The sequence below is a fragment of the Mangifera indica genome, chromosome 15 (assembly GCF_011075055.1).
Source record: "Mangifera indica cultivar Alphonso chromosome 15, CATAS_Mindica_2.1, whole genome shotgun sequence".
Classification (NCBI taxonomy): domain Eukaryota; kingdom Viridiplantae; phylum Streptophyta; class Magnoliopsida; order Sapindales; family Anacardiaceae; genus Mangifera; species Mangifera indica.
The window spans coordinates 13,907,108-13,924,496 of NC_058151.1; the positions used below are offsets into that span (position 1 = coordinate 13,907,108).

At 31.8% G+C, this 17,389-nt stretch overlaps 3 protein-coding genes across 3 annotated transcripts; 2 read left to right on the forward strand and 1 right to left on the reverse strand.

Annotated features, from left to right (window-relative positions):
• Positions 1-952: 952 nt before the first annotated feature.
• LOC123197806 (60S ribosomal protein L34) lies at positions 953-2,889 on the forward strand. Its single transcript, XM_044612213.1, has 4 exons — positions 953-1,107; positions 1,367-1,446; positions 2,379-2,488; positions 2,594-2,889. Exons 1-4 carry the CDS (start codon positions 1,029-1,031, stop codon positions 2,685-2,687), a joined length of 363 nt encoding a protein of 120 aa, XP_044468148.1. The 5' UTR covers positions 953-1,028; the 3' UTR covers positions 2,688-2,889.
• A 1,200-nt stretch (positions 2,890-4,089) lies between these two features.
• LOC123197805 (protein FEZ-like) lies at positions 4,090-5,940 on the reverse strand. The gene is made up of 3 exons (XM_044612212.1): positions 5,434-5,940; positions 5,031-5,332; positions 4,090-4,938 (listed from the first exon to the last, which is right to left on the reverse strand). Exons 1-3 carry the CDS (start codon positions 5,612-5,614, stop codon positions 4,261-4,263), a joined length of 1,161 nt encoding a protein of 386 aa, XP_044468147.1. The 5' UTR covers positions 5,615-5,940; the 3' UTR covers positions 4,090-4,260.
• Positions 5,941-11,648: 5,708 nt separating this feature from the next.
• LOC123197340 (protease Do-like 8, chloroplastic) lies at positions 11,649-16,721 on the forward strand. Its single transcript, XM_044611590.1, has 13 exons — positions 11,649-11,888; positions 12,013-12,128; positions 13,034-13,116; positions 13,222-13,320; positions 13,403-13,469; positions 13,735-13,810; positions 13,919-13,985; positions 14,077-14,294; positions 14,399-14,466; positions 14,537-14,616; positions 15,209-15,295; positions 15,419-15,526; positions 16,556-16,721. The coding sequence occupies exons 1-13, from the start codon at positions 11,734-11,736 to the stop codon at positions 16,682-16,684; spliced, it is 1,353 nt and encodes a 450-aa protein (XP_044467525.1). The 5' UTR covers positions 11,649-11,733; the 3' UTR covers positions 16,685-16,721.
• The last annotated feature ends 668 nt before the right edge of the window (positions 16,722-17,389 follow it).

Sequence of the window (17,389 nt, forward strand, 5' to 3'; positions counted from 1 at the left end):
TGTATTTGTATGTAAGATATATTTTTTAAAATAATAATAAAACAAAAATATTCAAATTATCGAATTATATTAGAAAATATCAAAACACTTTCTAAAATTCTAAACTTTTTTAATAACGATCTTATCATATCACTGCTTCTAAAAAAAATGTATTAATTTATATTGGTTATATGTCATATTAATTTTTAATGTATTTTAAAATATGTATCGTATACTATTATGTGGTATACCTTGTGTATTGTATGATATTAAAGGGGCGTTTAGTTTGGGTAATGTTTTATTACCAAAATAAAAAGATTACCTTGAAGATAGATTACTTAGAAGATTACTGAGTATAAATGATTACTATGTTTGATAAAATTTGATAGGTATAAATAATTATTGTATTTGGTTAAAGGTAATAAATGATGACTAGTAAATTATTTTATTTAAATGCCCTTAAATATAATTATTTTAAAATTATTTTTATATTATTTGTCATATTAATTAAAAATAAATTTATTTTTATCTCAAAAAATTAATAAATAATAATATAATTATAATAAACTCAAGATTACCTCAGTAATCTTTAAATACCTAAGGTGAAAGTGGTAATCAGATTACCACCTATATTATCTGTCACGTCAGCATTGGTAATAGAATCTTTTATTACTGATAAACCAAATAAGAGAATAAAAGATAGATTACCAAGATAATCTTAAAAGACGCCAACCAAACGCCCCATAAGGAATATATTTCACAATATTAAACACATTCCTGGAAATAAAAAATTAGGCAAAATAATATTAATAATTATATAAAGCCCAATCTTAGTAGCAATATTCCAAAAAAACTACCTTCCCCAAGGGGCCAGATGGCAAAATATAATCAAATTAATTTGAAGCGTTGATGAGCGCAACTGAGAGTCACAGCCGTTAGATCTAGGGTTCAATAACTCTCAACCCAACATGTATAAAACCTTCTCTTCGTCATCGTTTTGCCTCCTCCCTCGCTGAAAACACTAGAAGGAAAAATAAGTAACACCCAAGATGGTTCAGCGATTGACTTATCGTACTCGGCACAGTTATGCCACCAAATCGAACCAGCACCGGGTCGTGAAAACCCCTGGTAATGTTTTTCAGAATCATTCTTTTTACATATTTAGTCTAATTATTTTAGAAAATTTTGTGCATTCATGTTTCATATGTCGGTTTATTAGGGAAAATTGATGCGGGTACATCTTATGTGAAATATATGTGGGTATGTTTATGTTTTAGTTTGTTAGATTGAAATTTTTAGGGTTGCATTGTATTTGGGGAATTTTTATGTGGGTACGTTTTATACGTTTGTTTAGTATTAAAAATTGTGTTTTTTATGTTGATTGAAGGTGGGAAATTGGTGTATCAGAGCACGAAGAAGAGAGCAAGCGGACCAAAGTGTCCTGTCACTGGCAAGAGAATTCAGGGAGTATGTATTTATGAAGGTTTAAATTGCTGTTTATATACTTAATCGATGATTGCTGTGTCTACCATATTCGTGTTAAATTTTGAGAGTTATGGTCGAACTTAGTTTTTAGGTTGTTTTTTATCAGTTGATTGAGTAAAAGAATGGCTTTTCTGATGTCTAATTAGTGTCTGGTTTGGTTAATATTAGCAATTCCAAATTAGGTTGGTTGATTCAGAAAAACAATTATATGAAAACTATGGTCTAGGTGCTCTAGAATCCTTGGATGAGTATGAAATAATTTTTATCATGATTAAATAGTCTCTTTTCATATCTGAGAATGTCTTGTACTTGTATGTATCAGTACTTTGTGCGTTATAGATTGATTGTAGTAATGGACTGTTTTTTGCTACAATGCTATTACTGTTTTAGTATTTAGTGCCTGTGGGTCTTGCAAATGATTAAAGACCGGTTGGTATGGGGTAGAGTTTTCTATGGTATATGTAGAAGAATGTGTTTTTCTGATTGTTTACAGTTTTCCTTTATATCAACTTGTCTTCCAAAGCAATTTCTGAATTTTGATATATATAGTTTTTATTTTTGTCCTGTAATCTGCTCCAGAAATATGCAACTTAGCAATGTTAGATGTTTTAAGTGACAAAACAAAGTTGTATAGGTTGATTACTGTAGGTAGCATATTAAGCTTAAGTTGAAGATCTGTGGTATATATGTTGTCTTGAACATTTCACAGGGTGTTGTCAGAGTTAACTTTGCAGCGGATATTTTGTAAATTTATTGTCTTTAAATTTACCGTGAAGCCTAAGATTGTGTTTTTTATTTTTTATGATGAAAATCTCTGATAACGCATCCACTGTTGAACAACTATCCTTGCACAACTATCCCAGGAAATGCACTTTTGACAGCTTTTGAATGATTGGTATGATTCTATTTTGCAGATCCCACACTTGAGACCTGCTGAGTACAAGAGGTCAAGATTGTCTAGGACTCGCAGGACTGTGAATCGTCCTTATGGTGGTGTATTGTCCGGTGCAGCTGTTAGGGAGAGGTATTGATATGAATACTTGAGTTTTTATTGTTTTCTGTCAACTGGTTAAATGTGATAAATACCAAAAATAATCGGTTTCTCCTTCCTGTCGAAAACATTTGATAGGATAATTCGAGCTTTCTTGGTGGAAGAGCAAAAGATTGTGAAGAAGGTCTTGAAGATCCAGAAAGCAAAGGAAAAGCAAGCATCAAGGAGCTAAAAAGTGGGAGTGTGAAAGCAAAGCCTTCTGGATTCTAAGGAATGGATTAGGGAAATTTTGTTGTGAGATTATGATGACAGTGCTATGTGATGGTATCAAACCTTAAATATTTGAGTGTTTAGTTTGTTTGATATTGAGACTACTTGCCAGATTCTCAGGTTAAAATTTTATATTTGATGTTCTGATGGGCACATTATGATTCCTTCTTTGTTTGAGATTGTTGGTTAGTTTACTAATTGTAGCTCACGCTTGGAGACTTCTATTTTGGATAGTTCATCTAGTAATTTTGGGACTTGAAAGCCCATTTGAGGACAGGTTTGCATTCGCAATTAGGTTTGTGATTAATAATATAATATAGATGAATATGTTTTCAACTGGACTAACGGGACGATTAGTCTACTTTAAGAATGCTAATGGAGAGCCATCTGGAGCATGGTTCAGAATTCGATGGGGTGCAATCAGAGTCTGCTCTGACTGGGATTGAACAATACCAGTTTGAGTTAGCATAGCCTCATCGTGAAGTGAAGTCATCGATAGATTAATCTTCTCGGATGATTTATTTTCTTTACTGGGTTTTTCTTTAACAAGCTCAATCCTGGCACAATTTACAAATTTGCGAGCTTGTGGGCAGATACCATATGGCCTCTAAAAATAATAAATAATTCAAATTAATTATAAAAAATAATTTTTTGGCAGGTTAGCCTGTTAAAAAGCTCACCGGAGGTATGATCCACCGTGTTGTGGGCTGTGTCTCTTGAAAATTTGGGGTTAGCATGACTTGTCAGGGCCTGAATTTTTACAGCATTGGCACGATACAAACTGGCATGGCGGGTTGTTCCAATTTTGGCACGGACTGGCCTGTTGTCAGCTCTACTAGCAACCCTCTTTTTTCGGTGGCTTCTTGGTGAAATCATAGTCAATTGAGCTAGTTGAACACGATGTTTAGCTTGCTGTTCTAGATTCAAATTGAGTTTAAGTTGGTCTTGTTCCGGTTTGGATGTACAAATGGAGCAAATTTTTCCAAGTGCGTGCTTGAACAATTTCACTTCAAAAACCTTGAGTTCTGAACTTAATTCGGCTGGACTTAGAGACCGTAAGCATTTGCTAGTGTATATTAGAGTGTTCCAATTGTTACTAACTTTTCCAAGTTGTTGAACAAAAACCAAATCCATCCATGACCAGTTTGTGAAAAGCATTTTAACAACAAACTCATTGAACATCTTGACCCTCAAATTTACAACAGAATTTCTATTTTTCATATGATAATGGCAGAAAAGGGCTCTTTGCCTTGTTCACTATCTCGGGAAAGCAGCTCAATTAACTCCATTGCCAGACTAATGAATTGTAATATTAATGGAGGTTTCAGGATAATCATAATTTTTAAGTTCATTTTTTTTTCCATCTTCTGAATTACAAAACATGTAGAAGTACTCTTAGCATGTATAAATGGAATACATGTAAACTGTACAAGAGCATTGCATTGCAAATAAGACATGTTTCTGATACTTCCAGTTTACTCATTGATGCTAGAACTGGTAGGCAAGCACTTCTTCTGTATGCTAATCAAGTACATTTAAGTGTAGCAATTGTTTGTGGAATATGTAGTTGACATCTCACTGGGACAGGGTGGTGAATCCCATGGCAAATTTGGCTTCCAGGCCTCTGGCAAATTCGAAGGCAAACTGAAGGGAAATCCAATTGATCTGATATTTCCCCACTGGCTATTGTCTTGTGTTACATTCATGTTCCTTCTTGAGCCTGACTCATCTTCTGCAGGAATCATATTACCTTGCATCTCTTGGGGCATACTAATTGAAAATGCTTTCACTTGCTGCTGTGGTCCTTCAAAGTTAATATTCTCAGACCCTTCACTAACATCACTGAGTAATGCAGCAGGGTTCAGTAGCATGGAAGAAGCATCAACTGTACACTTGGTAGGCCCTGAGATTTCTGGTAGTGAAAACATGAAGCTGTTGGGAATGTCTGCACTGGAAGCTGGAAATAGAGATGGTTTATAGAAGGATGGGTTTAGGGGTTTATACGAGGGAATATTGAACTCAGAGAAACTCGCAGAAGAGGCAATTTCGGTCATGCAGGAAACATTCTCTGGACTGAAATGAGTGCAGTTTGCTCCTTGGTTTAGTATATCTGATGCTGTAGTTTCTGGTAACGTTGAGATCCAAGTGTGAGACAGAGCTCTTTGTGCCATAGTATTTGCTTTCTTGAATATCCTACAAATTGCCCAGGCATCCTGGAGTCCAAAGCCAAGTCCGGGAAGTTAGAAAACACTAATTCAAATTTCAGAAAACAATGCAAAACATAATCAAGTCTGAGTATGATTACATTTGCAGGAATGTTCTTGTCCAAGGGCTTCCTTGGTGGCGCTGAATCTGCCAGCGAAGGAAGGCGAAACTCGTGCATCATCCAGTCAGTTTTGATCCCTTTAGCAGCTCTACCTCTATAAAACACCAAAGACTTCTTCAACCCAATACATTTGTTGCCATCAGAGGAGTAAATAGGCCTATCAGTTCCAGTGGCCTTCCAAAATCCAGCTCCTGTAACCCGGTTAGGCCTCGCGCTGTTTCTGTATTTTCTGTCCCTTCGACAGTAGAAATACCACTCTTTCTCCCCGGTACTCGCCAGCTCTTCATGCATAAAAATGAACCAAAAACAACAGTTAATCATCAAGTTTACACATAACTAAAATTCTTCCAGTGCTTCAGCAAAGATGAACAAACTAACTTACTTGGAAGATCCCAGGGATCATATTTATATATGTCAACTTGCTTGATAAGTTCAATAGGTAGAGACCTTTGCTGAATCTTCCTCTTGAGATAAAATCCAACAAGCTCTTCATCCGTTGGATGGAAGCGAAAACCAGGCAGCATAACATCATCAATCTTGTCAATATCATTTTTCTCATCCATATTTCTCTTCCTTAACTCTTTGTTTCCAAGCCTTGAAGCTCAAACCGTGAAGCGGTTTCTTGAAGTTGAGCTCAAACTAGTGAATCAGAGACATTATTTGCTTCCTGAAAAGGGGTTTGCCTCCAAAGCTTAGGCTGCCCTTTCAGGATAACCAGTGAGCATATATATATATATAGATATATACAAGGTTAGCTCTATATGTTAAAGAAGAGGTAATTTAATTAGGAACCCAAGTCAATGGCATGGGAGTTGTTAATGGAGCTCAGTTTCAAATCCTGAACCCCATAGTGGAGGAGTTCCAATTTAAGGATCTCAATAAGACTTGAAAATCAGATGAGTTTTGGGATTTTAAAACTAAAAAATTGTTTTCACATTTTCTCATGGACACCTCCTGTTTTTATCTTCAAAAAGATCAAGAACAAAATGACAAAGAGGGGTTCCATGTTATAACATTTTATTGAAATATTAAAATATTGTTTATCTTGAATTGTTTCTTGTGATTTATGTATTAGAGGTTTAAAAATTAAGTTGCTGGATGAAGCCCTATACAAAAGAGCTCAAATTTATGTTCAAAGTATGAGATTCTCTGCAAATTCCCCTGAGATTTTGAGAGAAAGAATATCATTGGATCCAAAAAAAGCCATATCTATTCCATTCTCAAAGCTTGTATTCTGATTCATTCATATACAAGATTCCATTCTAACATCTCAGATTGACAAAATATATAAAAAATAGGTGTTAAATTCCAAATCGACAAAATATGAAAAAATAAATGAAATAGTCTTTGAGATTCTAAATTGTATAACAATATATAAAATAGATAATATCTTTATAATAAGTTGTGTTGTTAGATATACTTTCTCTAGCATGTATCTAGATAGTGGCTGAGTTCTGCACGTTTTCCCACTGAATGATTACAGCAATGTTAGCCAAACAGTTCAGCTGTGTGAAAAATGTGCTTCAAACAAATGAACGGGGTGAAAAAATGGACAGCTTACCAAACTGTAAGAAACAAGCAGCTCAACTACTCATTGACTACAACTGCTTATGCCATTTCATTTTACATCACAAGTTACACTTTTCTAAGTTCTGTTCATGGCTTGAGTTTGTCAACCATGTCTCCCAACGTGGTAGCAGTGACCAAACAGCAATGAAACATTATTATAAACATGGAAGATTGATTTTGTGGTCAAATGGCCAAATGGGTTAGTCCAAGTGAAGTGAAATTCCCCAGAAATTTCTATATAGCCCATAGTTTGAAACCCTTCATGTCTGTTCCGTGTAGTTGTAGGATTGGATCCATACTAAGCCAACTTGGTTTGGCTTGGTGTTTGACTTGATTCGAATCGAATTTGAGTTAAAATTTCAATTCAACACAATTTTTGCCAAATCTTTCTTTGATTATACTTTTTATCTTATAAATAATATTATTTATTCTATAGATAATATTATTCACCTTATCAGTAATACTATTTATCCATAAGATTAAACATGAACCAAACTGACTTGATCTCTAAAGTAGGTTTGACTCAACTCAAATTAATATAGGTCGAACTCAAGCCAAGCTTGAGTCAAGAGGGTTAACTCATTTCTAAAACTAAGTTGAACTTGAGCTTAAGGAAGTTCGGCTTGTTCTGGCTCACAAGGCAAGTAGATGGTTGGATTTGGTTCAAATTTGTCTTGTGACTTAATTCAAGTCACGTCAATTAATTATTAAAATAATATTGTTTTATTGATTATTAATTAAATAACGTTGTTTTATCAATGAGTTAAGAATTAGAGTCACGAATTCAAGTTATAAACTCGAGCCGAGTTTTCAACTTCAAACTTGAGTTTCAAATCGAACTTGAGTTACCTTTAACTTTGACTCGACAAATTTGAATTGCCTTATTTTTTATTTGAGGCAAACTTGAGTGAGAAAGTATTGAAACTTGACTTGATTTGTATTCGTTCTTGTTTATCCTATCAATAACACTTCGACGATATCTCCAACTAGGTTGAATGAATATGAACTCAAATTTGAAGTTAAGTTAATTATTATAAATTTAAGTCAAACTTAAACTTACTTACATTTGGACTTACTGAAATCTAGCCGAAATTTCTTGGACTAACACCTCAATGGGAAAAGGGGTCAATTTTTGTAACCAATGTTTTTTTTTTTTCAATTCTCTTTTAAGTGTGAACACTATAGTAATCTCCAAGCATATATTCATGTTCCCAATGAAAAAAATCTAAATGAAATTTATTGGCCGCCTGTTTAAGATTTAAATATCATCAGGTTGCTGCTCTCTTAAGGTATCTCAAAGTCCAGATTTTGGCATGCAAAATGTCTACATTTCATATTGGGATTCATGTATTTTGCAGTGAAAGGAGATATAACCATAAACAAATTTTATATCGAAAAATATTGAATATGTATAAAAATTCCATATTTATAAAGAATGATGCTAAAATATTGGTTAAATGAGTTATTAAATTATTAAAACGTGTTTTTTATTATAAAACTAAAACTGTAACAAATAATATATATAAAATTAATAATATTTTAATAATAGACTAAATAAAACCAAATCCATGACAAATTATGTATTCGAACGAGTAATATTTTGACATATATTCATGACTTGTATTTGATCCCTACCGAAGAATTTTCAACATAGAAATGTAGTAAGAAAATCAGCTTTCTTGTGCTCAAATTCACTCCCAAGAAAAACACCAGAAATCATAACATCAAATATAATTTAATTGCGTGTGAAAGTGAAGTTTTTGCACATTGTTAATGTTATCAAAAAGCCCTTTTGCCGTGTACTGGAACACCTTCCCATGCTTTGGAATTTATGACTTTTTGGCGATGACATAATTTACACAAAGTAATCTAATATTTGTTTATATCTTTAAATGTTAAAAAAAATGTTCGAAAACTAATCATACGAAACAAATCAAAAATCAAAATCAATCACATAATATAAGATAAATTTACATACATGATTCAAGTTTATATAAATATAATCGAGTCAAGTTTGAGTTAAATAATATTTAACTATTTTAAGTTCGATTGTAACCCTAACAAGGAAGAAATAAAAGAAAAAAAAAATTCTATGTTGTCGAGTTAGGGGTCAACAATGGCAACCCCGTTTACAAAATTAATCACAAAGATTGAAAATCTAACAATAGTTTAAGGGAATAATTTATTTAATCTTTCTTTATTCTCTAATCATGTATTAACTTGTCCATTTTAATGAAACTTGAGAGTAATCTCTTTGACACCAACCTCAACAAATTAATTAATTATCTTATCATTTAAATAATCAAAATTTTAAACATAGAGTTGTGGCTACTATTCACATCTTATCATGCAAGAGGCAAATGAGACCACTAGAGAGTTCCTTGTTGCCATCTTCTGCATTAAAATACTCCTAATGTGTCCATCATGGCCTAAATTTTCACCCTAAATTTCACTAATCAAAACTTATCTTAGGAATTTTTATGAGGAGAGAAGAAAGGTGCAAAGAACAATGTTATGTATACATATTTTTTATACATAATTTAGGTATATAGATGATGTGTTATTATATAATTGAATGTTATTTTATTTTTAATTTAAAATAATTCAATCACATGATTTCACATAGTCTGTATACTCAACTTGTTTATGCATAATTTGATTGAAGATACAAATCCCTTTGAATTGATGTAAATTTTGAATGCATGTACAAATTTTTGGAATTGGGTGTCACTGTAAAATGTCACTTTGATTGAGAAGTTTGAGATTGAGATTCCCTGCAAGTGTTTAAGGCTTGTAAGCAAAGAGTTGAAGACCACAAAGGATCAATTAGTTTATGTCAATAATCATTTAGAACTCTTTTATTAATTTATATGATTTCATTGGTTTAGAATATTTTTTTTTTTATAATCCAAAATTCCTTGAACCCATTTTCCGAACACTTTTATTTATTGAATAAATCAAATTTCTTTTTTTTTTTAAATTGAAGTGACTAAATTTTCAAATATTTTTATTTAAAAAATTGAAGTTTCAAATTTTTTATTGAATAAATTAAATTTTTATTATTTTTTATTGAATATATCGAATTAATCACTATATTTTTAAAATAAAATAAAACTAATAATCATAATTATATTTTTTCTATACCTTTGATAAGACATAATAAAAAATTGTTCTTTTCTATAAAAAAAAATAATAGAGGTTTGGTTCTTTCATTCAATTGAGAAAATACTTCACACTATATATGTACATACATACATGTACATACATATGTATGTAAATAAATTGAAAAAAAAAAAAAGATTGATGGGGACAAATGAAACCGTTGGCAAAATGATATTATTAAAGTTTAATACTAACGAAAATTGGTTCATACATAAATTCAATATAGCCCAATGTTTGTGAAATTAATAATTAAGATATATGGTATGACAAGAACAAGCAAATAAAGACATTTTTGTTACAATCATCTCACCATAACTAAATTCCAATGTTCACACTTATTCATTTACTTTTGATTTTATTCCATTTGATTTGATTGAATCCACTTTTTCCTAGTATTTTTTTCAAGTGGGTTTTTCATTTTTTGTCTCTAGCTTTTGTCAATTCAATCACTAATTCTCACTCGGTGATGTGTTATAATATAAGTTCATATTATTTTATATTTTATTTAAAATTATTCATTCATATAATAATATATAAATTAATTTTTATTATTAATACATATAATTATTTAAATTTTTATCACGTTTGTAAAATCTTAAAAAAAATATTTACTTAAAAAAGAAAACCCTTGACTACAAATTTTAATAAACTAATCTTAAGAGAAAATATAATTAAGTAAAAGTGCTAAGGAAAAATCTAATTAAGTTTTATTTTGGAAATAAGGGGTGTAAAAAGAAAAAACTCTACTTTAGTTTGAAATGGAGAAAATAAACCTAATTACCTAATTAAGTTTAGATTAGAAGGTTATTTTCATTATTAAATAAGTTTAAAGAAATAATTTTAATTATAAAAAATGCTTACTTAGTCCTGATTTTCACACCCAAATCAAGTATGGACATGATGGAAAGGTTGTTGACTCTAATTTAGTTTGAAATAGAGAAAAATAAACCTAATTAAGCTTAGATTAGAAGGTTATTTTCATTATTAAATAAATTTAAAGAAATATTTTTTAATTATAAAAAATGCGTGCTTAGTCATGAATTTCACACCCAAATCAATTATTGACCTGAAGAAAAGGTTGACCTTGGTCAACCAACGATTGGATTGGATGATTAATCGTCTCCAATAAGGACACAAATCACTCTTACAGATTTTATTATATTTGTTCTAAATTTGAGGGCTTTTGAAATACACCACAAACATTTCTAAATACACCTTGCTATTTACAGACCCAACTACAACACATAAAATGGGCTTCATTTCACAAAGAATCAGATAAATTGAGTTAAAAGTGTTATATATATATATATATATATATATATATATATATATATATATATATATATATTCAAATACGAGGACATGTTTTTTGAACCTTACGAAGATATATCAAAATTAAATTATTGATTTATTTGATATAATAGTTTGATATAATTGGTTTAAATTCTTTGTGATTTAAATTTGATTTAAAAACAATTCAATTTTAAATTTAATCTAAACTTGTGTTATTAGAAGTGTAAAATGAAGAATGGATTTAACCTATTTATTGTCGATAAAAAATTTAAAAATGTATTCATAAAAAGGGTTTGTTCAACTCAAATTTGAGTTGAGTTCGCTTAATAGCTAACGGTAATGTTAGAAATAAAAAAAATCATCGAAAAAAAATTACGAATGAAGCGAACTTTGGTACGATGATGCTAGCAAGACATTAACCTTGAACTAAATTTTCTTTCATTTGAACTTGACTAATTTAAACTGAACATCTATCTTGCTTACATTTGTTGTTAAATACAGTCAATGATGGGCAGGGCTATATTAGTAATTTCACTATAAGTATTACTTTGAACAAAGCAATACAAGCTGCAAGTCTTCTCAACTCAGAAAGCCTTATCTACAACACTTAGGCTCTTGTGCTTCAACAAAACACTTCAACAACTGTATCAATCAAGAAATGCAAATTTCAGTATGCAATTCTTGGTCTTCACTACAATCACTTAGACTATTTAACTTCCCAAAACGCCTTCTCTTGAGCCAGCCAGTCTGTTCTGATGATGGAACTAATCATATTGTTTTGTCTTCTCAGTGCAATAACATTTCCACTCAAAGGTTCTCTCTTTCTTTCTTCTATATATCGGAAATTGTATTGACCAAAGTGGGATGTCTCTGGTTTTTGTTTCTTCAGTTCTGATACTTGTTTATTGATTCATTTTGTTGATTTTGTGAATTTCAGAAACTGTATTGAGGAGTTGGTTGAAGTCAAATCTTTTAATCCTATAACAAAGAGGCAGATGTTGCTCACCAGTTGTTTCATGTATTTGTGGTATCATCCTTCAAGGTACTTATCAGGTCTGCACAATTCAGCTTTTTTTTTTTTTGTTTATTTCAGCTGATTTTTTTAACTTAATTTGATCGTGGCCATACATTTATGTAATCTGGCTGTGAATGTTTATGATGCCGAAACCATTCAGAGATGACTAAACAATCACAAAAGGAACAAGTTATATGATAAACCATCACTGAATTGTATGGAGATTCGGATACAGGATTAAAAAAAGCAACTTTTAGGTATATTTGTTAATTCACTCAAGCAATAATTATCTATATCTAATGTTTTTAACTCTAATTCGCCTTTAAATACTTCCTAAAACCCTTCTCCTGAAAAATAAAGGAAAAGAAAATCAATTAAAATAAAACTAAAAAATTGTAAAGTATCTTGAAACATCTAAAATTCTGTAGATACGATGGAACGATCGTTCCATTGAAGGAACACCCTTTCTTGGACTTTAGTTGTGGCCGTTCCAAGTGGGGATGGGGCGTTCCTTTGGTTGTTCAATGTTCTGCCAAAATTTTTGAATCTGTGTCGTGGCCGTTCACATTGGAAAGGGACCATTCTGCTGTGTGTTTCCAGGTTCTGCCTTGGTTTTGTGATTTTGCAATTTGAAGGAACGCATGTTCCTTTAACGGGAATGCCCATTCTTGCTTCACTGTTTATCCCTAAAAACATAAGATTTTGATTATTATTGATTGCATGAATTATCAAATAAACCTAAGAGTTGATTTTTTTTATCCAGTATCTAAGTCTTGATACAATTTGATGTTTATTTATTGTATCACTTGTTCTTTTTGTGATTGTTTAGTTATCTCTTATATGGTTGTAGCTTCAGTTTACATTGGCAACTATGCTGAGAGGTGTATTGTTAACTCATTTGCAATTTGCTTCCAATATGTGGTGAAAATTGCTTCATGTACAGCTCAAGCTTTAGGGGATCCCTCTGTGACAATAGAGCAAGTAACTCCTCCTGTTTTTCCATCTGGAGCACTCTTCCCCACTGAGGTTTGTTGTTAACTATACCGGCTTTGTTGTTGTAATTTTGAAGTTTAGTTGTGTTCTTCTGTAAGTTCCAAATGCCTTTTTAACAACATTGTGTCTAATTGGCAGGAAAGAATTGTCCAACTGTTTGAGAAGAATACATATTCTGTTGTTAACATATTTGATGCCACATTGCGGCCCCAACTAAAATTAACCGGTGTTGTTGAGGTATTGTCATGCTTCGAATTTGGCAAGTTCACTGTTGCTTTTTTACTTTGCTCAATCTCTTATATTGCCTTTTTTTTGTCAGATTCCTGAAGGCAATGGTTCTGGGGTAGTCTGGGATGGACTGGGACACATTGTCACAAACTATCATGGTAAGGACTAATTTTGGCTTTTAAAGATTTGAAAAATGATATGCAGACGATTCTTTACGCCCATTATCTGAATCTCATGAGTTCTTCATATGCAGTCCTTTGCATCTTTCAGCACTTTTTAAACTCAATATTTATAGCCTTTTTCTGACAATAAAATTATGAATATGCCATTGTTTTTCAGATTGCATTGTGGATGAAATAGAAATATATTTTTTGAACTGTATAATTTTCTACTGATTGGACAGAAATTCCAATTGTTGTCTAGTGATAGGAAATGCTCTTTCAAGAAACCCAGGCCAGGGCCAAGTTGTTGCACGAGTTAATGTTTTAGCCGCGGAAGGGTGAGATTTGCAGTGTTCTTAGTCTATATCTTGGTAATTTTACCACATTATTGTGTTGAAGCTTTAGCTGTTGCAACCATTTGTCTCATTTTGTGTAGTTTTATAAAGGGTGCAAAAGAATTTCGAGGGTAAGTTGGTCGGTGCTGACCGCGCGAAGGATCTCGCTGTCTTAAAGGTATAATTCTTTTCTTTAAATCTTTTTCCATGTTAGTTCCTCTTGTTTGCATTTTGTTTTTGTTCCACGGTTGATGTATATTCCATACTAGGTAGAAGCCTCTGAAGATCTATTGAGGCCGATTAAAGTGGGACAGTCTTCGTCTCTAAAAGTTGGGCAGCAATGTCTAGCAATTGGAAATCCATTTGGCTTCGATCACACTCTCACGGTTGGGGTTATCAGTGGATTGAACAGAGATATTTTTAGTCAAACTGGAGTCACAATTGGCGGTGGAATTCAAACAGATGCCGCGATCAATCCAGGAAACAGGTTACTCTTATGAACATTAATCATTGCATCAGTAAGAAAAAGAAAATTTGATTGTACTCGGCGTATCATCTGCTACTACTTAACTTGTTCTGCTATGGTTGCAGTGGAGGACCTTTACTGGATTCTAAAGGAAACTTAATTGGGATCAATACGGCTATATTTACACAAACAGGTCATTTTCGTCTACATATTTCATAATTTATGGTTACTTAAAATCTTACTTTCATTGTTTGATGTGGCAGGGACATCGGCGGGTGTTGGGTTCGCCATCCCTTCAACAACAGTGCTCAAGATTGTACCTCAACTGATCCAATTTGGCAAAGTAAGTTTTGTTTTCATGAACCTTTTGACCTTTTGGGTCTTTACTGTAATTTAGAGGACTCATCTTTTACAAGCATATTCTTCTTTGTTAAACGTATGCATTACTTAATACGTATGAAGCTCTAAAACTACAAAATCTTTCTATATTCCATATCTCAATTGTTTTATACTGTTAATTCAAATTCTGTAAAGGGTTATTTGAATTCAAAGTGTGGATTCGAGATGTGGATTTTCGATAGTGTGGACCACATAACTTAGCGGATAAACTTCTTTTTACACTTAAGTAAATGCAGCAGCCACCAAGTGAAATAAGAGTTGCGAACATGCAACATGCAAGTATACGTGTTAAGTGTCTATCAAGGAGGGTTTTTATATAAAAGTTGTATTAAAGTGTGTGCAAAAAGATAGAGAAACCACCGCAAATAGAGTGAAAATAGTCTCTTCTCCACCATGTAATTTTTTTCATTTATAGTAAATTTTTTTCCATAGTTCGTCCGTGGTTTTTCCTGTATTAGATTTTTCATGTAAATCCTGTGTTTTTTGAGTTTTATAACAACTTGATGTTTCATAATATCATTTTTTATCTGTTTTAGGTTGTTCGAGCTGGTTTGAATCTGGATATTGCTCCTGACTTGGTTGCGAATCAACTTAATGTTCGAAATGGAGCCCTTGTTCTACAGGTATTCTAATGGAATCAAGAGCGACCTCAAATTCTATGAACATGGTGTCCCATATTTTGGGGAAGTTCATCTACATATTGTTTCTCATAGAATATTTATGATTTTCCTTATGTGTTGATGCAGGTTCCTGCAAATAGCCTTGCAGCCAAAGCTGGGATACTTCCCACCACAAGGGGTTTTGCTGGTAATATTGTATTAGGAGATATCATTGTAGCTGTTGGAAACAATCCCGTAAGTTACTTGTGCTTAATCAGACTTTTCAGCTTTGCTTTCTCTATAATCTAGGGGTGTAAGCTGAGCCGAGCTCAGCTTGACTAATGTTGAGCCGAGTTTGAGTTCAAAGCGCTCGAGTTTGGCTCTCAAGCTAAGCCCAAGCATGATCAGTTCGAGTAAAATATCAAAAAGCTTTTAAAAACTTTAAATCTTACACTTATATCCCTTAAAATCTTAAGTTGTACTTTAAATATTGAGATTGTTAGTAAAAATATAAGTATTGAGGTTAAAATGTAATAATTTAAAATTTAGGGGTGAACATATAATTTTTTTTAGTCAAGATGAGTAAACTAAACTTGTTTCAAACTAGACCTTAGGTCAAAATCTCATTGGCTCAATAAGCTCAAACTTTCCTTTAAGTAGTTGAGTTGAGCTTGAGCCAAACATTACTCAATTCAACTTGACTCAGCTTGATTACACCCCCACCATGGTCCACCAAGGGCTTCAAACAAATTGAGTCAAGTTTGACTTGGTTTTTGTCAAACTAAACTCGCAGTTTGATTCGAGTGTAATATTAATATAAAAAATTTTAAAGTTTCGCACTTACACTTCCAAAATTTTACTTTATTACATTGAATGATTAATGAAAATATAAGTTAATAAGTTATGAGGTTTAAATATAATTTATCAAGCTCAGCTTAAATTTACTATTTTTATATTGTGCTTGTAACTCTCGAGTTTGAGTTTTATATAAACCTCATATAGCTAAATCTGCATACAGAGAAAGTCTTTTGTAAAGATTTGCATGGTCAACCAATCATTTATCCTCAAGAAGCTGGCACACCATGATTGGTTGATTGTGTTATAACCATTTTATTTGTTATCTTTAGCTCCAAACAATTTTTTTTTAAAAATAAATTTTGTAGGTTTTACAAACGTGAAAGAGACTCAAACCCAAATTTTCTATTTGAAAGTTCTCATGCTCCAACCAAATAATAAGATAGCTTGAATATAATGTTTGATTGGTTTGATGGCTTCTTTTATCAGGTTAAAAGCAAAGCAGAGCTAGACAAAACCTTGGATGACTATAATGTTGGGGATAAAGTGATCTTAAAAATTCAAAGGGGCAATGAAAACTTGGAACTCCCCATTATTCTAGAGGAGAAGACTTCATGATGGAATCTGCAATTTTTTACTTTTTTTTTTTTTTTAATATCACATTCAAAATATTGTGTGTTATTTTCTATATTTTATGAGAAGAACTTCAGTGGAAGCTGGCTATAAATAATTGTTAGTAGTTACCATCGCAAGAAATTGATTTGATTTGAACTATTTGAATTTATGTTTAATAAGTCGAGTTTGTGTTAAAGATTGAGTTTATTTTCATAAAAAAAAAGGTCGTTTTGAATCAATTTTAAATATTTAAATTCGAATTAGTTTATATAAATTAATTAATTTGTTTAAAAATGATTGATGCAATACAATCGACATATTGAAAATTTTAAATACTTATGATTTGCTTATTCAAAGTCTTCACAAAATATAGACGAAAAAATTTTCAAACAATTTTTATTGATATAAAAGGATAGCTAATAAAAAACACTAGAGTCTCTCTCAAGATCATACATACATTTCTATTACAACACTTTTGAACTGTTTTTGTAATATAATAATTACAAGTCTTGATTTGTTTGCAGAAATAATTGAAGTTTGTAAATAAATCTTCGTACCCTCGTAGAAAATATTTATCTTTGCAAACGAATCTTTCAATTTTACAAGAATAATTTAGTATATTTGTAGAAAACTTTTGATTATTAGTTTTGCATAGTAAATTTGTAATGAAATCTTGAAATAATATTCTTTTTGTGCAACTTTATAGAA

Excerpts from the sequence above, each read along its gene's own strand:
- LOC123197806 (XM_044612213.1), top strand. The coding sequence starts at position 1,029 with ATGGTTCAGCGATTGACTTATCGTACTCGGCACAGTTATGCCACCAAA. Across the intron at positions 1,108-1,366 it reads CCGGGTCGTGAAAACCCCTG|GTGGGAAATTGGTGTATCAG; the intron begins GTAATGTTTTTC and ends TGTTGATTGAAG. Across the intron at positions 2,489-2,593 it reads GGTGCAGCTGTTAGGGAGAG|GATAATTCGAGCTTTCTTGG; the intron begins GTATTGATATGA and ends AACATTTGATAG.
- LOC123197805 (XM_044612212.1), bottom strand. The coding sequence starts at position 5,614 with ATGGATGAGAAAAATGATATTGACAAGATTGATGATGTTATGCTGCCT. Across the intron at positions 5,333-5,433 it reads TGATCCCTGGGATCTTCCAA|AGCTGGCGAGTACCGGGGAG; the intron begins GTAAGTTAGTTT and ends TTATGCATGAAG. Across the intron at positions 4,939-5,030 it reads ACAAGAACATTCCTGCAAAT|GATGCCTGGGCAATTTGTAG; the intron begins GTAATCATACTC and ends TTTGGACTCCAG.
- LOC123197340 (XM_044611590.1), top strand. The coding sequence starts at position 11,734 with ATGCAAATTTCAGTATGCAATTCTTGGTCTTCACTACAATCACTTAGA. Across the intron at positions 13,321-13,402 it reads AATTAACCGGTGTTGTTGAG|ATTCCTGAAGGCAATGGTTC; the intron begins GTATTGTCATGC and ends TTTTTTTGTCAG. Across the intron at positions 14,617-15,208 it reads AACTGATCCAATTTGGCAAA|GTTGTTCGAGCTGGTTTGAA; the intron begins GTAAGTTTTGTT and ends TATCTGTTTTAG.